This window comes from Hippopotamus amphibius, chromosome 7 (genome assembly GCF_030028045.1).
Source record: "Hippopotamus amphibius kiboko isolate mHipAmp2 chromosome 7, mHipAmp2.hap2, whole genome shotgun sequence".
In the NCBI taxonomy this organism is placed as follows: domain Eukaryota; kingdom Metazoa; phylum Chordata; class Mammalia; order Artiodactyla; family Hippopotamidae; genus Hippopotamus; species Hippopotamus amphibius.
Window position 1 is genome coordinate 113766682 of NC_080192.1, and position 19386 is coordinate 113786067.

At 41.3% G+C, this 19386-nt stretch overlaps 1 protein-coding gene across 4 annotated transcripts in view; it reads left to right on the forward strand.

Moving 5' to 3' along the window:
• THADA (THADA armadillo repeat containing) overlaps nt 1-19386 on the forward strand; it is a 323481-nt gene that overhangs the window by 171782 nt on the left and 132313 nt on the right. For all 4 annotated transcript variants that reach the window (XM_057740678.1, XM_057740680.1, XM_057740681.1 and 1 more), the window contains exon 29: nt 4952-5120. In XM_057740678.1, the coding sequence (XP_057596661.1) occupies nt 4952-5120 (169 nt within the window). The remainder of the gene's footprint in view (nt 1-4951; nt 5121-19386) is intronic.

Here is a 19386-nt window from a genome sequence, read left to right on the forward strand (position 1 = left end):
GCAGGTGGACAAACCCTAATTAGAATATAGGATTTGCCACCTGCTAGTTTTTATGACCTAAAGTGTGTTGGGAAAGCTCACGTTCCTCATCTTAAAATAGGAATGATGGTGACCTTTTCATGGGGATTTAGTGAAGTATATAAAAGTGTGTCTGAAGTACATAGCCAGTCCTGGTACAGAATAGTTATTTAATAAACCTCAATTCCCTTCCTTTTGACTGCATGCCCTGAGGGGCAGTTTAGGTTCATGGACAAAAAGGCACAGGGGAGGGCACCTCTTTCTTGCCAAACCCAAGTGTTCCTCCTGCCTGACCCCACTTAGTCACGACTGGACCATGATCTCCCAGACCACCCACCCTCCTCTCTGGGTGTCCCACCTCAGTTCTTCTACAGCAGCCTACGTTTACTTCTCATGTTCCTGAAATGCAGTGGCCGATTGGCCCGTGTTACCCACTAGACTCTCGACTCCCTGTGGCCTGGGCAGTGACATTCCTCTCTGGTTCCTAACTCAGCGTATGCTTTTGCTAGGCACTCAGGCGATGTCGCCATGCCTAACCTACAGGTGTGAGTGATGTCCAGCCACTTACCTGTGAACTCTTTCACTGGAACAGATTCTGAGGATAACTATAAGAGGGAAACACCTGGAAAAAAGCTTAGCCACCGCGCTGTGAAACTGGGTGACCTCAGAAAAGGGGTCTTTTCCTGCTTAGAATACTATACTCTCAATTTTCCAGGGTCCACCAGGGTTCCAAGTCCAAAGGTATATATCACCCTCACTTGAAGGTCCTTTATCTTCTCCAGAAAGTGATTCCAACTCTCACTCCTGTTCTCTTTTCTGTGCCCTGCATATCCTTGTCTGTCTCCTTGGGTAGTATTGACTTGTGGTCATGAGGCTGTCTGGCTGGCTCCCACTCTAAGCTGAAGTTTCCCTATGACCGCGTCCTGCTCTTCTCTATCCCCACGTCTCTAAAGCAGAGCACCTACCTGCCAGTCACACTGTGTGCAGGGGAGCAACTGGAGATTCTAGACCTGGGTCTGGGAAACACTGCCCTCGGGGTTTTGAACGTGCATCACGACCCTTCTAAAATTGTACGTGTATGTCCATAAATCTGCTGCTCTTGTGAGAGAGTCCACGGTTCACTTTAGATTCTGAAATGTTTTCATGATCCTACAAATGTTAAAAACAAAAACAAAAACAAAAGCCCCCCACTAATTTAGAGATTATCCCACATACTTGTAAATTCAAGCTTGTGTTTTCATTAGCTGGGAGATATTTTTATGCTCCCCCGATATCCAAGTGTGAGCTAGAGTTTGGAATAGCCCACGTGCTCCATTGTGGAGCCATGGGTGCTGGTTCTGGCCTGGACACTGCTGCTTACACATCGTGGAGGGTCCATTTAGCCTTTCTGAACTGCATTTTGCTTTTCATCTGTTAATCGAGGTTTATAATGCCCTCACGTCCTATAGGAATGCTATATAGTCAAGAGATAACAGATGTGCAGGCATTTTATAAACTGCCAAGGGCTTTACAGTTGTAGGATGCAAATGTTACTATTACACATGTAATTTCTCATGTTCCACGGTGCCAAGAACACAGTAGGCAATCGATAAACATGTGATAAAAATGAATGTAGAAAGGGTTTATTGGGGTGAGAAGGCTAAAGGTTTAAGGGCACCAGTGTCTGCGTGTCCCTCAGATCCTGTGAACCATCTAGAATTGAGGCCTAGAACACAGCTAGGGATACTGAGGAAATGCTTTTCAAACTATGATAAAAGAAGAAATGACCGAGATTTCAAATCTTTGCTTTATTTTCCAAAGGAAATTGAGACTTAAAGACTGGAAGCTGTCCCCCACTTCTTTCAGGAGGGCTCCAGAGTCCTCCTCATCACTTTATAATAGAGGCAAAAAAAAAAAAAAAAAAAAAAAAATTCCTCCTTGCCATCATATCATCAATTTATTGTCTTTCCTTTTTTAAATGGTACAGCATTCACACTACAGTCTTAATTCTCCCATTGGGGCCACAAAGAGGCCTGCCATTCCTAGATTTTGCTGATCCTGTACTAACAGAGGCATAATACATTATGAAAACTTTGTATTTCCAAAGTGCCTTCCTTCTTGGAATGTTCTCATAGACACCATCTCATTGGGGATAGATTATTGCCACCACAGTCAGCTCGACAGATCCACAGAGGTTGCTACAACTTGTGCAGGTCACAAACCTCGGTGTCCAAAGCAGGATGAAAATCCAGGTGCTCTGATTACCTTCCCTTATAGTCATCAGATCTGTGTCCCTGAAGAACATCTCTGCTTGATTTTGGTAACTTTGCTGATCAAACTAGAAGACTCTGTCTATAGGAAAAAGACATGTTAGCTTCAAATATATTCCACTTAGGGCTGAAAAGATTGTTTATATCCCCTCACACTACAGGTCACATACACCTGGAGAAAAGCTAAATCTTACCAGACCCTCTCCCTGCCCCCGAAGACTGAAAGAATAGTAACCTGGAAATGTTTTTTTGCTTTTGTTTTGTTTTGTTTTTAGCTTGATTGTGGGTGTGTGTGTGTGTGTGTGTGTGTGTGTGTGTTGACGAGAATCTATCCTTCCTTTTAAACAATTTGCAATAAGAGAGGAGTTTGAAATTACATTTAGTCATTGCTTTAGAATGAATGGTACTTAATTAAATATTACTTTAAAAATGGGCTTCCTTTTTTCTGTAATTGCATTACTTTTTTGAGGGGAGGTTTTGTTTTGCTCTTTAACCTGATTGTGTGCATTTGGAAAGTACCCTAGTACAGGGTATCCGAAAGCAGAAAATTCTGGCACTTTTCCCACTTTCCATTCTTTCTCCTGTATGGATGCCAGATTCCTTTGGGAAATCATCATTTGCAAAAGGTCAGGAGCAAAAGGAGGGGCATTCTTTAGTGTACAGTTACTGCTAATTAGAAACTAAACATCTGTAACCATGTCAGAATTATTTGTATTTGAAAAGAAACATTTATACACAAAAGCCTTTTGGGTAACATAAAACACACTGTAACACAAAGTGTGTATGTCGGAGGGGTGGGGGACAGACTGCCCAGGAAGCTTCCGACAAATGACTGTGCTGACTGAGGTCATTTGCTAATTAAATCTCAAAGCTTTTTCAGAGTATTTTCTTTTCTCCATCAAGTTTTCTCACTCCCACCTCCAACTCCCCCCCCACCCCCACCCCCACTTGGGCCAAAGCAAACATTTGACTGCATTTGCCAATTACAGATCAAACATTTAATCATTTTAAAGAAAAGATAAGTGAGGAAGTGGGTGAGTTGGCAAAACCCAGTCAAAAACCATTGGGAAATCTCTAGCTACCTACTGTAGCCTTAGCCTTCGGTGTCTTCTCATAACATGTGGTAAGGAGAGCTCTTCTCCATCCTGAAAGCGTGAGCTGATTGCCCCACCAGACCTACTGTCTTCAGGGGGAAAAAAGCGACACAATGTTTTAACTTACCTTGTACCTCTTTCTTCTCTCTCCCTACCTCCTCCTACCTGCCCTCCTCCCCACGGTGAAATTCTGCTTGGATCATTACATTTGTACAGAAATTATATCTGTACTTTTATTGTCATATTAAGATAAGTGCCAGTGATACCTCTGAGGTGTTAGAAACATTTCAGTCATAGGGCTTTGTCTCTCTACATGCCACATGAGCCTAATGGCCCAGATCTTACCAGTAATTTTTTCTTGGAATATTGATTAATTTTGGGAAAAAAAAAACAAGAGGCCACCTCTTTCCCCTGCATAGTCTCGTATCTTCTAATCTTCCTCATTCTTGTCTTGGCATCTAAGACATTTATATAAGTTGAGTTATTTTTTTAATGGGATGAAAAATCATCAAGTCTTGAGAGTTCTAGTCAAGAACTTATCTAAGCTAGGACTTACCCTATTGGGCTTTCCTTTCAAATAAGACTATATCTGTGAAGGCTCTCAGGTGCACAGTTTCAACAAAATGGTTGTGGACTCTCAGGTTCTAAGTGTTTACAAAAAAGTTTCGAGAGGCTCTTCGATGACCTGCCTTCCCAATGACCTTTGTAGAATCTCAAAATGCCACTTGTCCGTGACTTCCACTTACTTTAGAACTGGCTTGTATCCAAACTCTTTGGGTGTGAGTCAGCCCGAGAGGCAAGGATTTGGTGACTGGAAGGTGCCTCTCATTCTCTTGACAGTAAGTCCAGAGGGTGTACTTGGCCATTTGTGGCACTCCCTGGTCTGGCCTGACCTACTTCTCAGCCTTCAGTTCATTGCTGTTCATGAGCCTCTGTTGCAACAGACACGTTCAACTATACCTCAAGCATTTCCACCTTTGCTTTATCCAACTGTCCCTGGTTAAAACAACTGCCTAGTTTCTTTTGGCATGATTGAATCACACTTGCTTTCCTGACTTCCATCCTTCTCAATACTACAACCCACAACCCACAGTTTCATCCTCCTGTAGCCATCATGTCAAGATACTTGCCTATCAGTTGTCCAGCACTGCTTTTGGTTATCTTTTAAAATGTACTCCTTATTTTGCCAGCCATCTCCTCAGAGACAACAGTGACTATCTTACTTCTCATGGCATTTACCGTGGTGCTTTTATTCATTCAGAGTGCCCAGTAAATAGTTATTTGATTGTCGAGAAGCAACTGTTTATTGTCTTACTACCAAATCCTACCTGCATTTATTCCTGTGATAGAATCCTAGATGTTAATGATGTTTGTGAGAAAAGCAAAGTTACCTGTAGAACTAATGCCAAAAAAAAAAATCATCTGGAATAATGGAAGTATAAAAAACATCACTTGGAATAGGGAACAACTTCTTTCCCCCAACCCCCGCCCTTGGGTGTCCCAGCCAGAGCTAGGTAGAACATCGGCATGTACAAAGGTACAGATGTGGAAATGAGCATTGAGTGGTCTTGTGTTTTTATCTTTTCCCAGATGTGGTTGCTCACCTGTGTACCGCTCCCGTGAAATGGCAGCTCGTGCCTTGGTCCCATTTGTTATGATGGATGAAATCCCTGAAACCATCCGAACTCTATTGGCCAGACTCCCCGACTGCACTGACCAGTGTTTCCGGCAAAACCATATTCATGGGACACTTCTCCAGGTAAGTATAGTCACTCTTTGTGACTTATGTCAAACACTGCAGGATGAATTTTGATGCTGTTAGCAGGTGAAGATTTGATATACAAGCTTTTCACTTTATCCATACAACTTTTTTCTATTGCTGAAAGAACAGGTATTTCCTAGGTGTGCTTTTTTTCATCATAAACATGAATGCAGTGTCACACTGTGATTCAGTCAGGTCATCCTTTGCATTAAAACCTAGGTTTTCTATAGCGTGCTTTTCCATTTGGCCTTCCTCTCTGAACCAGGTGGAGTTGTGTCTTCCCATCAAGTATGCCTGCAGAATATTCTGGGCCATTCCCTGTTTGGGGTGAAGTTGTAAGCATTGCTTGATACACATTAGGGAGCTTAACACCACAGTACATGAACTATCAAACCCTACTTTGCTATTTTCTCTGTGCTATCAATACAAAAGAAACTTTTCTTTTGAATAAATTTATAAATTTATTTATTGCTTTTAACTTAACATTTCTTCTAGAAAAGACTCAAGTACAACAAGTGATTGAGAAATACACTTCTTACTGAAACTGTCCTTTTTAACCCCTAGCTATAAACTTGGGGACAGGTGGTATTGGTGAGGTCACGTGGCTGCTGTGGTCACTCACAGTGGAGCAGTGCTGGGGTGGGATTTAAATATCAGGTCATCTCAGCATGAGTAGAGGCGATACAAATGTAATGTTGAAATGGTTAAGTAAAACCTTTTGTAATCTTGAAAAAAATAAAAATAAAAAATAAATATCAGGTCATGCTTCTGATTTGTGAGCAGTTTAGAGATATGTCCTTGAGATCCAAATATTTGTTCTAAGCCTGAGGTCCACACTGCTGACATCAGCGGCAGTGTGTAGAGTCATTAAGGCCTGCAGCTCTGGATCCAGACTAGTCTAGGTGTCAGTTTCAGATCCATCACTCACTACCTGTACATCTGTGTCTTCATTTGTTGAACCAAGGGTAATAGTAGCGTATACCTCTTAGGGATTTTGTGAAGACTAAATGAATTCATGCATTCAAAGTGCTTAGAATAGTACTTGGTACATAGTGAGATATATAAATAGTTATTATTGTTACTACCATAGTCTTAGTAAGTCTTTGCTATAATGAAAACTGATATTTTTAGTAACTAATTCCTTATAGATGACAATGGAAGATAGACTTATTTTTTTGCCTTCCTTCCTTGGTTGTTTTATATATTCAAAAAGCATTTGTTGAACAGCTTCTGTATACTACTGTGTCACAGTCAAAATAGTGACCAAGTCAGTTCTTGTATTGAAGAAGTCAAGAACAACAACAAAAGACCAGAAAAATGGGCAGTTACAATGTAGTGTGCCAAGTGCTGGGGGAGCATAGCAGGGCCACCTGACTGGTCCTAGAGAAGTTAGGGAAAGCTTCCCAGAGAAAGTGATATCTAAGAAGAGAGCAGAACTTAGCCAAGGGAAGGGAGAGAAAGAGTTCCCCCTGCAGAGGGAACAACGTATAGAAAGGCTCGGACTGGGTGAGAGTCAGCCCACCTGGGAACTTCATGGTTGGGTGGGACTAAAGTTCTAGGACAGCAGGTCTCAAACTGGTCTCAGGACCTCTTTCCCCTCTTAAAAGTTTTTGAGGATCCCAAGTGGCTTTTGTCTATCAATATTTAATTAGAAACTAAAACAGAAAATAAAACACAAGAACTCACAAGCACACATTCCATTAGTCATCAGAGAGTTGACATCATCGCGAACACCTTGTAGCCTCTGGCAAACTCCTCTGTATACTTGTGAGAAACTGAGAATAAAAGAGGAAAGTAATGTCTTAGTGTCATTTTGAAAATAGTTTAATCTTGCAGGTCTCCTGAAAATACTGTGCAACTCCCAAGGGTCTCAGACCAGATGCTCTGGTCTCTGTTACATGCATTATGGATCATTGGTGGTTTCTTTAGCACAAACTCTTAAGCACTCATCTCCCTTGGTCCTCACTATATCCCTATGATGGAGAGAGGGGCTGGAGTTATTCTCTTGGTTATAAAGATGAGGCCCTGAGGCCCATACAGTTCTGTCAGACTCCACTGTTTCTTTGAAGGGAAAGGGCCTGCAGTAATGAGTAATGCAGAACAGGCTTTTCAAGGATTCATAGGGGATGCAGCTGAGTTAGAAGGAAGACTGATTGTCAGGGGGCATCACCCATCAGATTTTCTTTATTGAGGATCCCCCCTTGGCTGAACTTAGAAGTGGTGAGGTTGGAATTGTTTCTTTGGCTCCTTCTCCATTTGTACAAATGGGGCTCCCGGCCTCATTCCCCATTCATATCACTAAAAGGTCTGGCTCGTGTTTCACCAGTCTGCCCAGCAACAGAAAATAGTCTTTTGCTCTGTCTCTGGGCTGCCTTTGATATCCTTAGTTACTTCCTCTGCTACATAATATGTGAAATGCTGTGGGAAGGTAAAAACCCTCTAACTCTGGGGTGGTTTGTGGCTGTTGCTCTGGGGTGAGTGTTAGTGAGATGAAGGGCTTGCTGGAAGAAAACAACTCTATGGGTGTTGGGTGCTGGGTATTGTGTTTGTGTTTGTCAAACAGATTTCTGTCTTTACCAGGACTGGCTTATACCCTGGTTGAAAAAGGGACATCAAAGGCATGTGGAAATCTTTTTGTCATGTCTGTTCGAGTGTCTCATCTGTGTTGTAATAGTTCTGTTTCACCCTGTTGTTCTTTGTGGGGGGAGCATAAGGGGTTAAGACAGAGAGGGCTCTTTTTCTCCTTCCCTTCAACAGCTTATAGATTCCTTCTCTGCATAAAGCTACCTTTTTAAATCAGTAAAAGACCCACACCTGGAAAAGAGATGGTAGGGACTGAAAGGAATAGTAATCTCAAGGGACTTTCAGAGCCAGCTAAGTAAATAGAAAGTTGTTATTTTTTTCAAAAGCAGGAAATCATTTTGTAATCAGAAAACAAATTCTTTCACAGGACATTCTCTTGAATTATACATTTTGACTTCTTTGAAAAATATTTACATAAATATATCAAACCTTGGAGACTTTCTGTAGTACTATACCTTGAAAACGAGAAATATGCTGATCTCTGAATTTTCAGAGACTAGGGAAGAAAGACTCAAATTATAGGACGTGCAAAAAAGGAAAGAACATGTGGGATTTGTTTCTTAATCATTTTAAAAACCAGAGGCTCATAATTGCCATGTTGAAATGAATGGAAGTAATGCACGTCAGAAAAGGTGAGATTATCTTGCAGGTTCACTAGAGCCAGTGGTAAATGACATTAAATCTCAATAAAGGCCAGATAAGAGCCATGGACATTACCTCATTTGGGAACAACACTGGCATGGCTACCCTGTCTTTTAAGTAGAATTAAACGTCTGTTTTTGTTGCCAAAATCCTTCACGTTTGGGGACTTGACATATTACTAGGTTACTTATCACTCCCAAGGAGTCTTGTTGGAGTTCACAGAGTTCTCTTGTATTGAGGAAGAGTTTGGCCAACAGGCATGAGGAAAGATTTATTCTGATTTCTTGGGTACTTAGCTCACTTTTTGGTGTTTCGTAAGGAAATATATACCATTGAAGTAAAAGTTTGAATTCTGAGTTTTTTCATTTCCTGCCCATTTTGATTATTTTTCCTATGGTATAGACATATAAAAGGCAATCCCTGCTCTTTCTTTAATTAAGCTCTTTTATTTGGGTAAGGTGAAGTGGGCAGTTGAGAAAATTTAGCTGCTATTAAAGCAGAAAAACCACGTTTGCATTTATCTGTACATTCTAGGCAAAGGTATTCTTTTTTTCTTCAGTTAATCCAAATAATGACCACGGTTCTACACATCCCTTTCCTGGTGTTAAATTTTCTCCATTTTTACCAACAGAATCTGTTGAGCACTTTAATTCTTTTATTCTGGCCCCCTGAATTTAGAGCCTTGATTTCTGCCCTTTGGGAATTCTGGTCAAAAAGATGCCGGTTTTCTGGTTGTGGAGCTGAGTAGCATTGCTGCATCCTTGGGCTGACATGAAATACTAGGAGGGATGGGCTTCAGATAGCCTGGCTTCACACACTTGGAAAGTTTGCCATAAGAGAAGTGAAAAGAACATGTTGAGCGCCTCTTGTATTCCACATGAATTGCATATGTGATTTCATTAATCCTCCCAGCAATCCTGCAAGGTAGGCATTTCTCTGTCTCTCTGTCTCTCTCTTTCACACACACACACACACACACACACACACACACACACACACACACAGCAGTCTCTGTTTCTGGTGAGGAAATTGAGGTGATATCCTGGCAGAGTGACTTGTGTAAAGTCACAGAGGTGGTCAGGGGTAGAGAGAAGACATTAAAGCCTGCACTCCTTTTCTCTTTAGAACTTGCTGCCTCCCTGATAGTTGATGTAAATAATGACTTTTTATGCCTAGGGACACCACATCAAGAATCCATCTTTGCTCTGTTTTAGTCCCTTGTCAGTTAGTCTCTTTAAATCTAATTTGATATGATATAACATTGGAAACAAAGAAGTCCATCCATATTACAAAGAGGAATGGAGGAAACCAGTGAAACCCTGCAAAACTACAACTGGTAAAAGACTTTGAAAAGTACTTGCTGTACCTTCCCTCCCTCTGCTCGTCTCTTTCTTGTCATTTCTCTTTGGTCTCCCACTTAATACTCCTAACCTGGAAATATGGAATCCTCCCTTGGGACCTAGGTCACAGCCAAGTTCACAGTTGCCATGCCTGCTGTCATCCTTCAGGGTGTGACAAAACCTATCAAACATGGGCAGCCTTAGGAAGAGAAGGTCCCAGGCCTGGGAGCTGCTGGGACCATGAAAAGGTTGTCAAGATAGAATTCAGTTCACACTGTGGAACCTCTGCCCTGTTGTAGGCTCAGTGAAAACACGAGTTTGCCGCTAAGGCTTTTAACTTCCAGTGTGGGGAGCTGTGGGTTAGAAGCCAAGAGAGCCACTTAAATCCTCAGGGACCAGGGAGCATACGAATAACAGAAATGGAGACAAGGCAAAAGATGAAGGAAGGCATCAGTCATAAAAGGAGACTGGAGTTAAGGCCCTTTCTGCTTTAGTCTGTAAGATCCTGATATGCTCTGTGTTACGGCTAGAGTTAGGGTCTTTATGGGGATGGGTATAAGGGTGCTATGCTGGGAGGGACAACATGAGGACAAAAATAGAGGTAGATCTTGGTATTATCTTTGTGGAAAAGAAAAGCAGAACACCAGGAAAGAAAGAAAGATAGGCCAGTTTGGCCAGCTGTTTGTCTGAGGGAATCACTGTTCAGGAAACTGGAATAAGACCAAGCACCCTTTACTCTGTGCTGTAGAGAGAAGCACTGGAAAGAAATAGAAAAGCAGTGATGGTGGACTTCCTAGGTGGTGCAGTGGGTAAGAATCCGCCTGCCAATGCAGGGGACACGAGTTCGATCCCTGCCCCAGGATGATCCCACATGCTGCGGAGCAACTAAGCCCGTGTGCCACAACTATTGAGCCCGTATGCTGCAACTGCTGAAGCCCACACGCCTGGAGCCCGTGCTCTACAACAAGAGAGGCCACCGCAATGAGAAGCCTGTGCACCACAATGAAGAGTAGCCCCCGCTGGCCGCAGCTAGAGAAAGCGCGTGTGCAGCAACGAAGACCCAACGCAGCCAATTAAAATAAATAAATAAATAAATTAATTAATTAATTAAAAAAATAAATTCTATTTGAGTTTTCTAAATAAGGAAGTGAATGTTTTTAGAAAAAAATATTTCTTACTAATATTGTTGCACCCAAACCTATGAGTAAGTATAATCTAAAAGAATGATCAATTCCATCTTTTTAAAATGTGACCCTATAAGACCGCACCTTATGCTTGAAGAACTTTAATATATTTTTCATATTTCTTAAAAGTACAAAATTGTGAAACATAAAGTAGTTTGCTCAAGCTGTCCAGAAATGGAACATTCCTTGACAGATTCCATTTGGCGACCTAAGCTTGGCCTATCTCCGTTGTTTATTTTCTACACAGAAAATATAATTTCAGAATGGAAAATCAAAAACAAAAGCATGAAATTGTGCTGATGTCGTAAGTTATAAATGGATGGCTGGTCAGTGTGCTTTTTTCCTGTAGTGAGTCATAAAGAAAGGCTCACTCTTGTTACTAGTGGCCAGATTTACTCATTCTTTCTGAGGACTTGTGTTCCTGTGAAAGGAGAAAAATCTAAATTGTTAGGAAGGTCCCCAGTCCAAGAAGGGCTAAGGCAGAGCTTCTCCAATGGCAGGGCTGTAGATGTGTCAAGTATTTATTGATTCCTTTGGCTCTCGGAGTCTGAGTGAGGTCTTGAGGGGCGGGAGGCTCCAGGCAGTCACCTGCAGCATGTCTTTATCCCAGAGTACCAAAGGAGGGTTATATTCTGTGTGCGCCTTGACATGAAAAGGATTGGGAAGCACTGGGCCCTTAAATAAAAAATAAATAAATACATAAGAGAGGACGACCCTTGTTAAATCTTACCTTTTTGCAATATATTTCTATCTGGATATAAGCCCAGAAAAGTCATTTTTAATTAAAATGCTTCTCTTGAAGATGAATTAATCCCTTCCTTATAAATATCGAAAGGCTTTTATTTGGTGTGTGTTACTTGGGGAGTTTGCTCTGGGTGTGGGAGACAGCTTTTAGCTGCCAGGTTCAGAGCACTGACTATGGTGCACGTTCGCCATCACTCGCCCGTGTCCTACTGTTGTTTTGTTTTGCCCTGAACTCATAGTATCAACCAGGGTGTGTAGAGTTCAGAGATTGGTCAGATGAATCCCCAGGTTTTGTTACTATTTGGAATTAGAGTAGGGGAAGTAATGGTAGAAAAGAATATATGTATGTAAGAGTATACGTAGATGTACATGTACACACATATACATATACACATATATATATACACACCAGTTATTGAGAGACAGACAGAGAGCAAGAGAGAGAGAGAGAGAGAGAAAGAGAGAGTCTACAAATTTGGGGGGGGAGGTGTATGTATTGAGTACCTATGGAGGCTCTTCTGGATGATGGATATTATTCTCATCACACTGATGAGAAAACTGAGGGCAAGAGGCGTTATGAGGTTTGACTAAAATTATTCAAAGATAAATGGTCAAAGTGTAGCTGGGAGTCAAAGTCATGTCTCTGGAAAAGGAAAGAACATTCTCAGGCAAGAATGACTCTGCGGGGCTTTCAAGGTGTGGAGTAAAATGGAAGTTGACATTGTCTATTTATTGGTTTGTTCGACAGCTGTTGGTTGAGCACTGCTCTAGGGTCTTGGAATACATCAGAGAACAAAAGAGACAGACCCTGGCTTCAAAGACCATTGCTGTCACAGAGTGTACATCCTAGAGGATGGGAGACAGACAATAATAAATGGTATAAGAAAACTTACTCTAATTTATTATAAGTATATCATTTATTAGGAGGTAATCATTGCTGCAGACAAAAAGAACGAGTAGGATAAGGAGAATCGGGAATTGGTAAGAGAGGAGGGCATCAGAATAGTCATTGTAGAAAAGATAATGCTTGAGCAAATCCCACCAAAAGACAAAGGAAAACTTTTTTTAAACTAAAAAGTAAACATCTTTTCTCCAGAAATTGAGTTGGTTAAACATGTCTGTATGTTCAAGACTACTGATGACCATGGGAAGTACCAGCAGAGTAGGCAGTGGTAGATACACAAGGCCAGGAAGGATGCCCTTACATAGAAACTTGCATGCTCAGTGAGGTCCCCACACAGGTTACTGGGAACTGTGTGAAGTCCTTTCCCTGTAGAATCACAATCTGTCTTGGTTCCCGTGAGCTTAGGCAAAGAGGAAGTATCTATCACATCACCTCCTCCGTTCTCCAGGATGATCTTTACCTTAACCATCTGTGTGTGGCTGGTCCTTAGAGACGTGGAGTAAATGTGCGGAGTGTTTATTCTTTTATTTAGCAGGCAGCTGTTGTGTGGTTATTAAGTGCATAATACTCGGGCAGGTGCTATGAAGAATACAAAGAAAAGTTTATATATGACTTGTTCTCTGCCCTCAAGAGGCTTGTGAGCTGCCCTGGTAAACAAGCCGTCCACACCGGAGACGCTACACAGAGATGCACGGCCATAGTGTGTGCCAGGCAAGTGGCCAAGAACACACATCTGAGGGGAGAGCTCAGAAAGGCTCGAGGGATAAACTAGTTTTCTGTGGTGGAGGCAAGGAACTTGATGGGAGCCAAGGCACGGAGGTGGGCAGTGCAGAAGCTGTTTGCACGGAAATGAATAGACTAGCTTGTTGGGTCCAGGAGTGCAACAGTGAGCGATGGGATGCATGGCCTTCAAAGCACAGTGTGCAAGGCAGTAATGTGTGCGCAAGAGCATGTTGGTGCATTGCTTCTTTTCTCTCATCTTTGTAACCACTGTTTTATATCAGATGGATCATGTAAATCAGTGGTCCCCAAGCTTTTTGGCACCAGGGACCAGTTTCGTGGAAGACAGTTTTTCCACGGGAGTGGGTGGGGGAGATGGTTGAGGTGATCATGCGAGCAGTGGGGAATGGCAGATGAAACCGCACTCGCTCGCCAGCCACTCACCTCCTGCTGTGTGACAGGAGGGTTGGGGACCCCTGATGTACGTCTTGTGTTAATAAAGTCATATATGATTTCTAAGTAAATAAGCCTACAGAGGCCGGGAGCATGTGCTCAAAGAGGGCATTCCATGTGGTGAGGAAGAGCAGAGGCTCTGGGGCAGCGCGTCTCCATCTGGCTCCTCGCTCTGCTGCTTGCTAGCCGTGCTATTTTGGGCAAGTTGATTTCCGTGTCTCCACTTCTCTGTTGGTTGTGGGGATTGAATGAATGAACTAATACATAGGTCGTTGCTGCAAGGTCTCCAGCACAGAGTAGGTGTGCAGTTCACATTAGCTGCTATAATTACTACTTGGTGCTGCTGTCACCACCACCGTTACCACCACCCCTGATAAGGGTTTATGATCCAAAAACGTGAGGACCACTGATGCAGATGGTGAGTGAAGGATTTTGAGCTACAGAAAGCCATGCTTTAGAAAAATTAATGTTGTGTGTTGAAATAGAAAAGTAAGAATCTGTTGATACGTGTGTGCATGAGAGAGAAATAAGCCGATTTTCAGCAATTTTGACTTTATGTGTTAGCGTGCTTCCCAGAATCTGCTCAGTCAGCATTCTCTGCCTTCCTGTAGATCATAGTGAAGATTGTAAGAGCTGAGGTTAGTTCTGATTTTTAAGGGTTGAGTTCCTGCCTATCAGATTGTTATTCCCTGCACCTGTTTTGTTTTGAATTACACCCCCTCCCTCAGACCCCATCAGAAACCTGATGAATCAAGAAAGGAGCACTGTCACGCTGTTCCAGACAAAGGAGTCTTTTACCATTTGAAGGGGGAAATTTGAAGTTCATAGAATGAAAGGGAAATACAGGATCCTCCTAGGTAGGTTAATCTAGCACTTTTCCGAGTTCATTTTTCATCTTGGAAGACACGCTTTCTATCCCTTCCCAGCCTTTTTGTTTGAGACCTTTTATGACAGAAGATAATTCTGAATGTACTCTAAAAATACAACAAAACACAACGTCACACGGTGGGCACACCAGCAAGCTTCTGTCGTTTCCCAGAATCCTAGAATATATCTGATGGTCTGTGGTCCCATTATGTGATGTGATTCTTTGGTGGGCCTGCATGCCATGAAAACAGCATTATTTATTGTCTGTTTTTGGCTCTGCGAATCTAATCATTGTTTCTATGAGGGAAGCATTTTTGAGCTTTGAGAGCACATGTACTTGTTACATAGCCCTGGGATTCATTTAGAGCACTCAACATATTTCAGTTACTAAGGACTCAGTTGGCTGTTTAAAAGCACTGTGGTTGAGACTAGCCAGACAATATGACAGCCCCCTTAGAGACCCGAAGTAAAATAAGCCCCGGGCCTAAAGGAAGGAAAGTTTAGGAAAGTTTAAATAAGTAATAAAAGTCTTTCTGTTTTAAACCATGTTATGTGTTCATGACATTCTTATATTTCTCTGTACAGTTGACTGTTGAACAACGTGGGGTTTAGGGGTGCTGACAGCCGTGCAGTGAGAAATCCCCACATAACTTTTGACCCCCCCACCACTTAACTACTTAATAGCCTACTGTTGACTGGAAGCCTTAATGATAACATGGATAGTCAAGTAACACATATTTTGTAGGTGTATTATATACTTTATTCTTATGATTGAGTAATCTAGAAAAAAAGAAAAAGTTACTAAGAAATCGTAAGGAAGAGAAAATACATTTACAATTACTGTACTGTATTTATCAATACCATTAAATTTAGTTTGTTTACAAATGAATCTACTGTCAGTACCTACATCAATATTATCTTATATGCTACAAAACACTGTAGATGTTATATGTAGTACTAACACTAGACATCAAAAATTAAAAGATAATGTGAAAAAGAAATTCATATTTATTTACAGGTATAATGATTCATGCATTGATAACAAGGAAGCAGCAATATGATTGCTTTATGGTAGCCTAGCTTATACACTATGAATGAATTGCTATAAAAACTTTATGGCCTGCAGTATTAAAGTCATAGTCATAATACATATCAGAAACATTGTTACATTAAAAAAAAAACAAACAAAAAAAACTGGGACTTCCCTGGTGGCGCAGCGGTTAAGAATCCACCTGCCAGTGCAGAGGACACAGTTCGATCCCTGGTCCGGGAAGATCCCACATGCCATGGAGCAACTAAGCCCAAGAGCCACTACTACTGAGCCCGCATGCTGCAGCTACTAAAGCCCTTGTGCCTAGAGCCCATGCTTCACAACAAAGAAGCCACCGCAGTGAGAAGCCCACACACCACAACGAATGGTAGCCCCCCACTCACCACAGCTAGAGAAAGCCCATGAGCAGCAACGAAGACCCAGTGCAGCCAGTAAATTAATTAATTTTAAAAAAATTATAAAAATAAAACTGCTTACCTGTGATAATAGGCTGATACTCAGTTTCTCCAATTACTAGAGAGAAAGGTGTACCATATGATAATGTAATTCTTTGAAAGCAAAGTTATAAAATGGTAAGAAAACTAACACACTGTTAAAATTTTATATTAAACATCACTCCCCTTATGCCTACGTAAGTATAGGCTATCCACTACAGTATGTCTTACACACGATATTCTACACGTATATGGTTGTATATTTATTGAAAAAAACCTCCATCTAAGTGGGCCCACAGAGTTCCAGCCCATGTTGTTCAAGAGTCGACAGTACTGTGCCTCTCCATCCCCTCCATCCTGTCCTTCCATGGTAGGATTTCTCAACCGCAACACTGCTGACCTTTTGGGCCTGGTAATTCTTTGTTGTGGGGATCGTACTGTGCATTGTAATATATTCAGTAACATCTCCCCAACAGATGCCTGTCGTACCCACCCTCCCTTCTGTGACAACGAAAGATGTCTCCATACATTTCCACATGTCTCTTGGGGGGCACGGTCATCCGTGGTTGAGAACCTTTGTTCCGTAGTACCTGTGGATTCTCTCAATGATCCTGTGTGGACGAGGGGTGATACAGCTCTTTTAAAATATCAACAGCCATGACAGAAACCGTTCCTGACCCATGAACAAATTGTGGTGCAGCAAACTACGATGAGCTGTGCATGGGAATAAAGGATGAGGAGGGGACTGTAAAACTCAGGCCGGAAGTCTCAAAGGAAGCACTTTTCTTCCCTTTCTCTCCTTCTCTCCCTCTTTCTTTCTCTCTGCTGGGACGATGCTGTGAACATTTCAGCCAGCTTGCTTTCACAATCCTAGCTCTTTATAGTTTGCTACACATCCCTGTCTCGACCTGCCTCTGATCCCCTTGCACAATGTGTAGCTGAAACTCCTTCCTGCCCTCCCCAGACTCAGGAAGCACAATAAAATTCTAGGGGTGCTTTGGAAAATAACACATAATTAGAATTTTCTCACTTTTACTTTAAGCGCTTTGCTGTCTATTTCATTGAGTCTCTCTTGGGCAGGGGGCAAGAGGCTGTGTGGAAAAGTATTCTCTAAGGAACAGAGGTTCTGCTAAAAACTTAACCCAGGACATCAAAATTTTAATTTTGAGTTAGACATAAAACTTTATCCAGATCCTCAATTCAGACCACAAAAAGGAAACTGGAGGATAAATCTAGATGAGGGTGCTAAAATGTATGGTGGAGGTAGTAATTATATTAATTTTATTGTTAAAAGGCTTTCAGATACTGTATGCCTCAGATATGTAAATGTCTAGAAAGCCAGTAATAAATTTGTGATTTGACTCTCAAAAATGTTTCAGTTTATAAAAAATCAGAGTTTTTAAAGCACATCCTTAACACCTCTTTTAGAAACTGCCTTATAATTCTTATCTGTGCTTTTGCCCAGGTATTAAAATGGAGTCTTTCTGGTTTTGATAAAGGTATATATTTGAAAAAATAAGCAAATTAAATCTTTTTTTTCAGGTGTCATTACTTAAGCAGGATATTTAATGTTATTTTTTTATAAATTTATTTTTATTTGTTTATTTGTTTATGTTTTGGTTACACTGTGTCTTTGTTGCTGCACACAGGCTCTTCCTAGTTATGGCAAGCAGGGGCTACTCTTCTTTGCAGTGCACGGGCTTCTCTTGTTGCAGAGCACGGGCTCTAAGCATGCAGGCTTCAGTAGTTGTGGCACATGGGCTTAGTTGCTCCGTGACATGTGGGGTCTTCCCAGAGCAGGGATTGAACCTGTGTCCCCTGCATTGGCAGGTGGATTCTTAACCACTGTGCCACCATGGAAGTCCCAAGCAAATTAAATCTTAATTGAATTTCTGTTATAACTCAATAAAAAGCATTTTCTATGTCTTCTCTTCACAGTAGGAGATTTGGAGGATTGATAATTAATGTAAAAACTTGCACTTGTGAATATTTTGATAACTTTTTTCCTTCTAACTTTTGCATAGTTAATTAATCAGACACCCTATTAAATTAGTTACAGATTTTGATATTAAAATAAAAAGAATTAGTAAATCAGGGTAGTCCTTAGAACAAACATGGGCAGTGGTAGTCTCTTCTCTGTTTTCATTAAGAAACCCATTCAGGTAGACCACTGTTTAATTCCTGTTGCTGTTGAAATGCACATTCAGGAACTTCCCTGGTGGCGCAGTGGTTAAGAATCCACCTGCCAATGCAAGGGTCATGGGTTCGATCCCTGCTCTGGAAGATCCTACATGTCACAGAGCAACTAAGCCCAGATGCCGCAAGTACTGAGCCTGTGCTCTAGAGCCCAGGAGCCACAACTATTGAGCCCACATGCCACAACTACTGACTACTGAAGCCTGCATGCCTAGAGCCTGTGCTCTGCAACAAGAGAAGTCACCACAATGAGAAGCCTGTGCACCACAACAAAGTGTAGCCCCTGCTTGCCACAACTAGAGAAAGCCTGCATGCAGCAACAAAGACCAAATACAGCCAATAAATAAATAATTTAAAAATTAAAAAAAAAAAAGAAATCCACATTCATTGACATCCATTTCCCCAACTGTCTTATGATTTTGCAAAACTACCTTGGATAATGAATTCTACCAAGGTCATCTGCAGCATTTTCCTCGTCTGAATTGGTAAGAAGGAAAAAGTAGTCCATTTGCCTTTATTTTTTTCAGCTTTATTGAGATATAATTGACATCTAACATCGTATAAGTTTAAGATATACAGTGTGATAATTTGATACATGTGTATATTGCAAAATGATTACCATATTAAGGTTAGTTAATATATCCATAACCTGACATAGTTACAATTTTGTGTGTGTGATGAGAACTTTTTAGGTCTACTCTCTTCACAGCTTTCAAATATATAGTACTGTATTGTTAACTATAGTCACCATGCTCTACATTACATTTCCAGACCTCATTTATGTTATAACTGGAAGTTTGTATCCTTTGATCACCTTCACTTGTTCCCACCTCTGCCACTACAACCACCAATCTGCTCTCTGTTTCTACAAGTTCAGTTGTTTTAGATTCCAGGTATAAGTGAGATCATACAGTATTGTCTTTCTCTAATTTATCTCATTTAGTATAATGCCCTCAAGGTCCATCCATGTGGACTTTGCCAATGGCAGGATTTCCTTTTTTATGGCTGAAGAGCATTATAGTGTGTGTGTGTGTGTGTGTGTGTGTGTGTATCACATTTTCTTTATCCATTTGTCCATTGATAGACACTTTGGTTGTTTCCATGTCATGGCTATTGTATATAAAGCTGCAGTGAATATGGAGGTG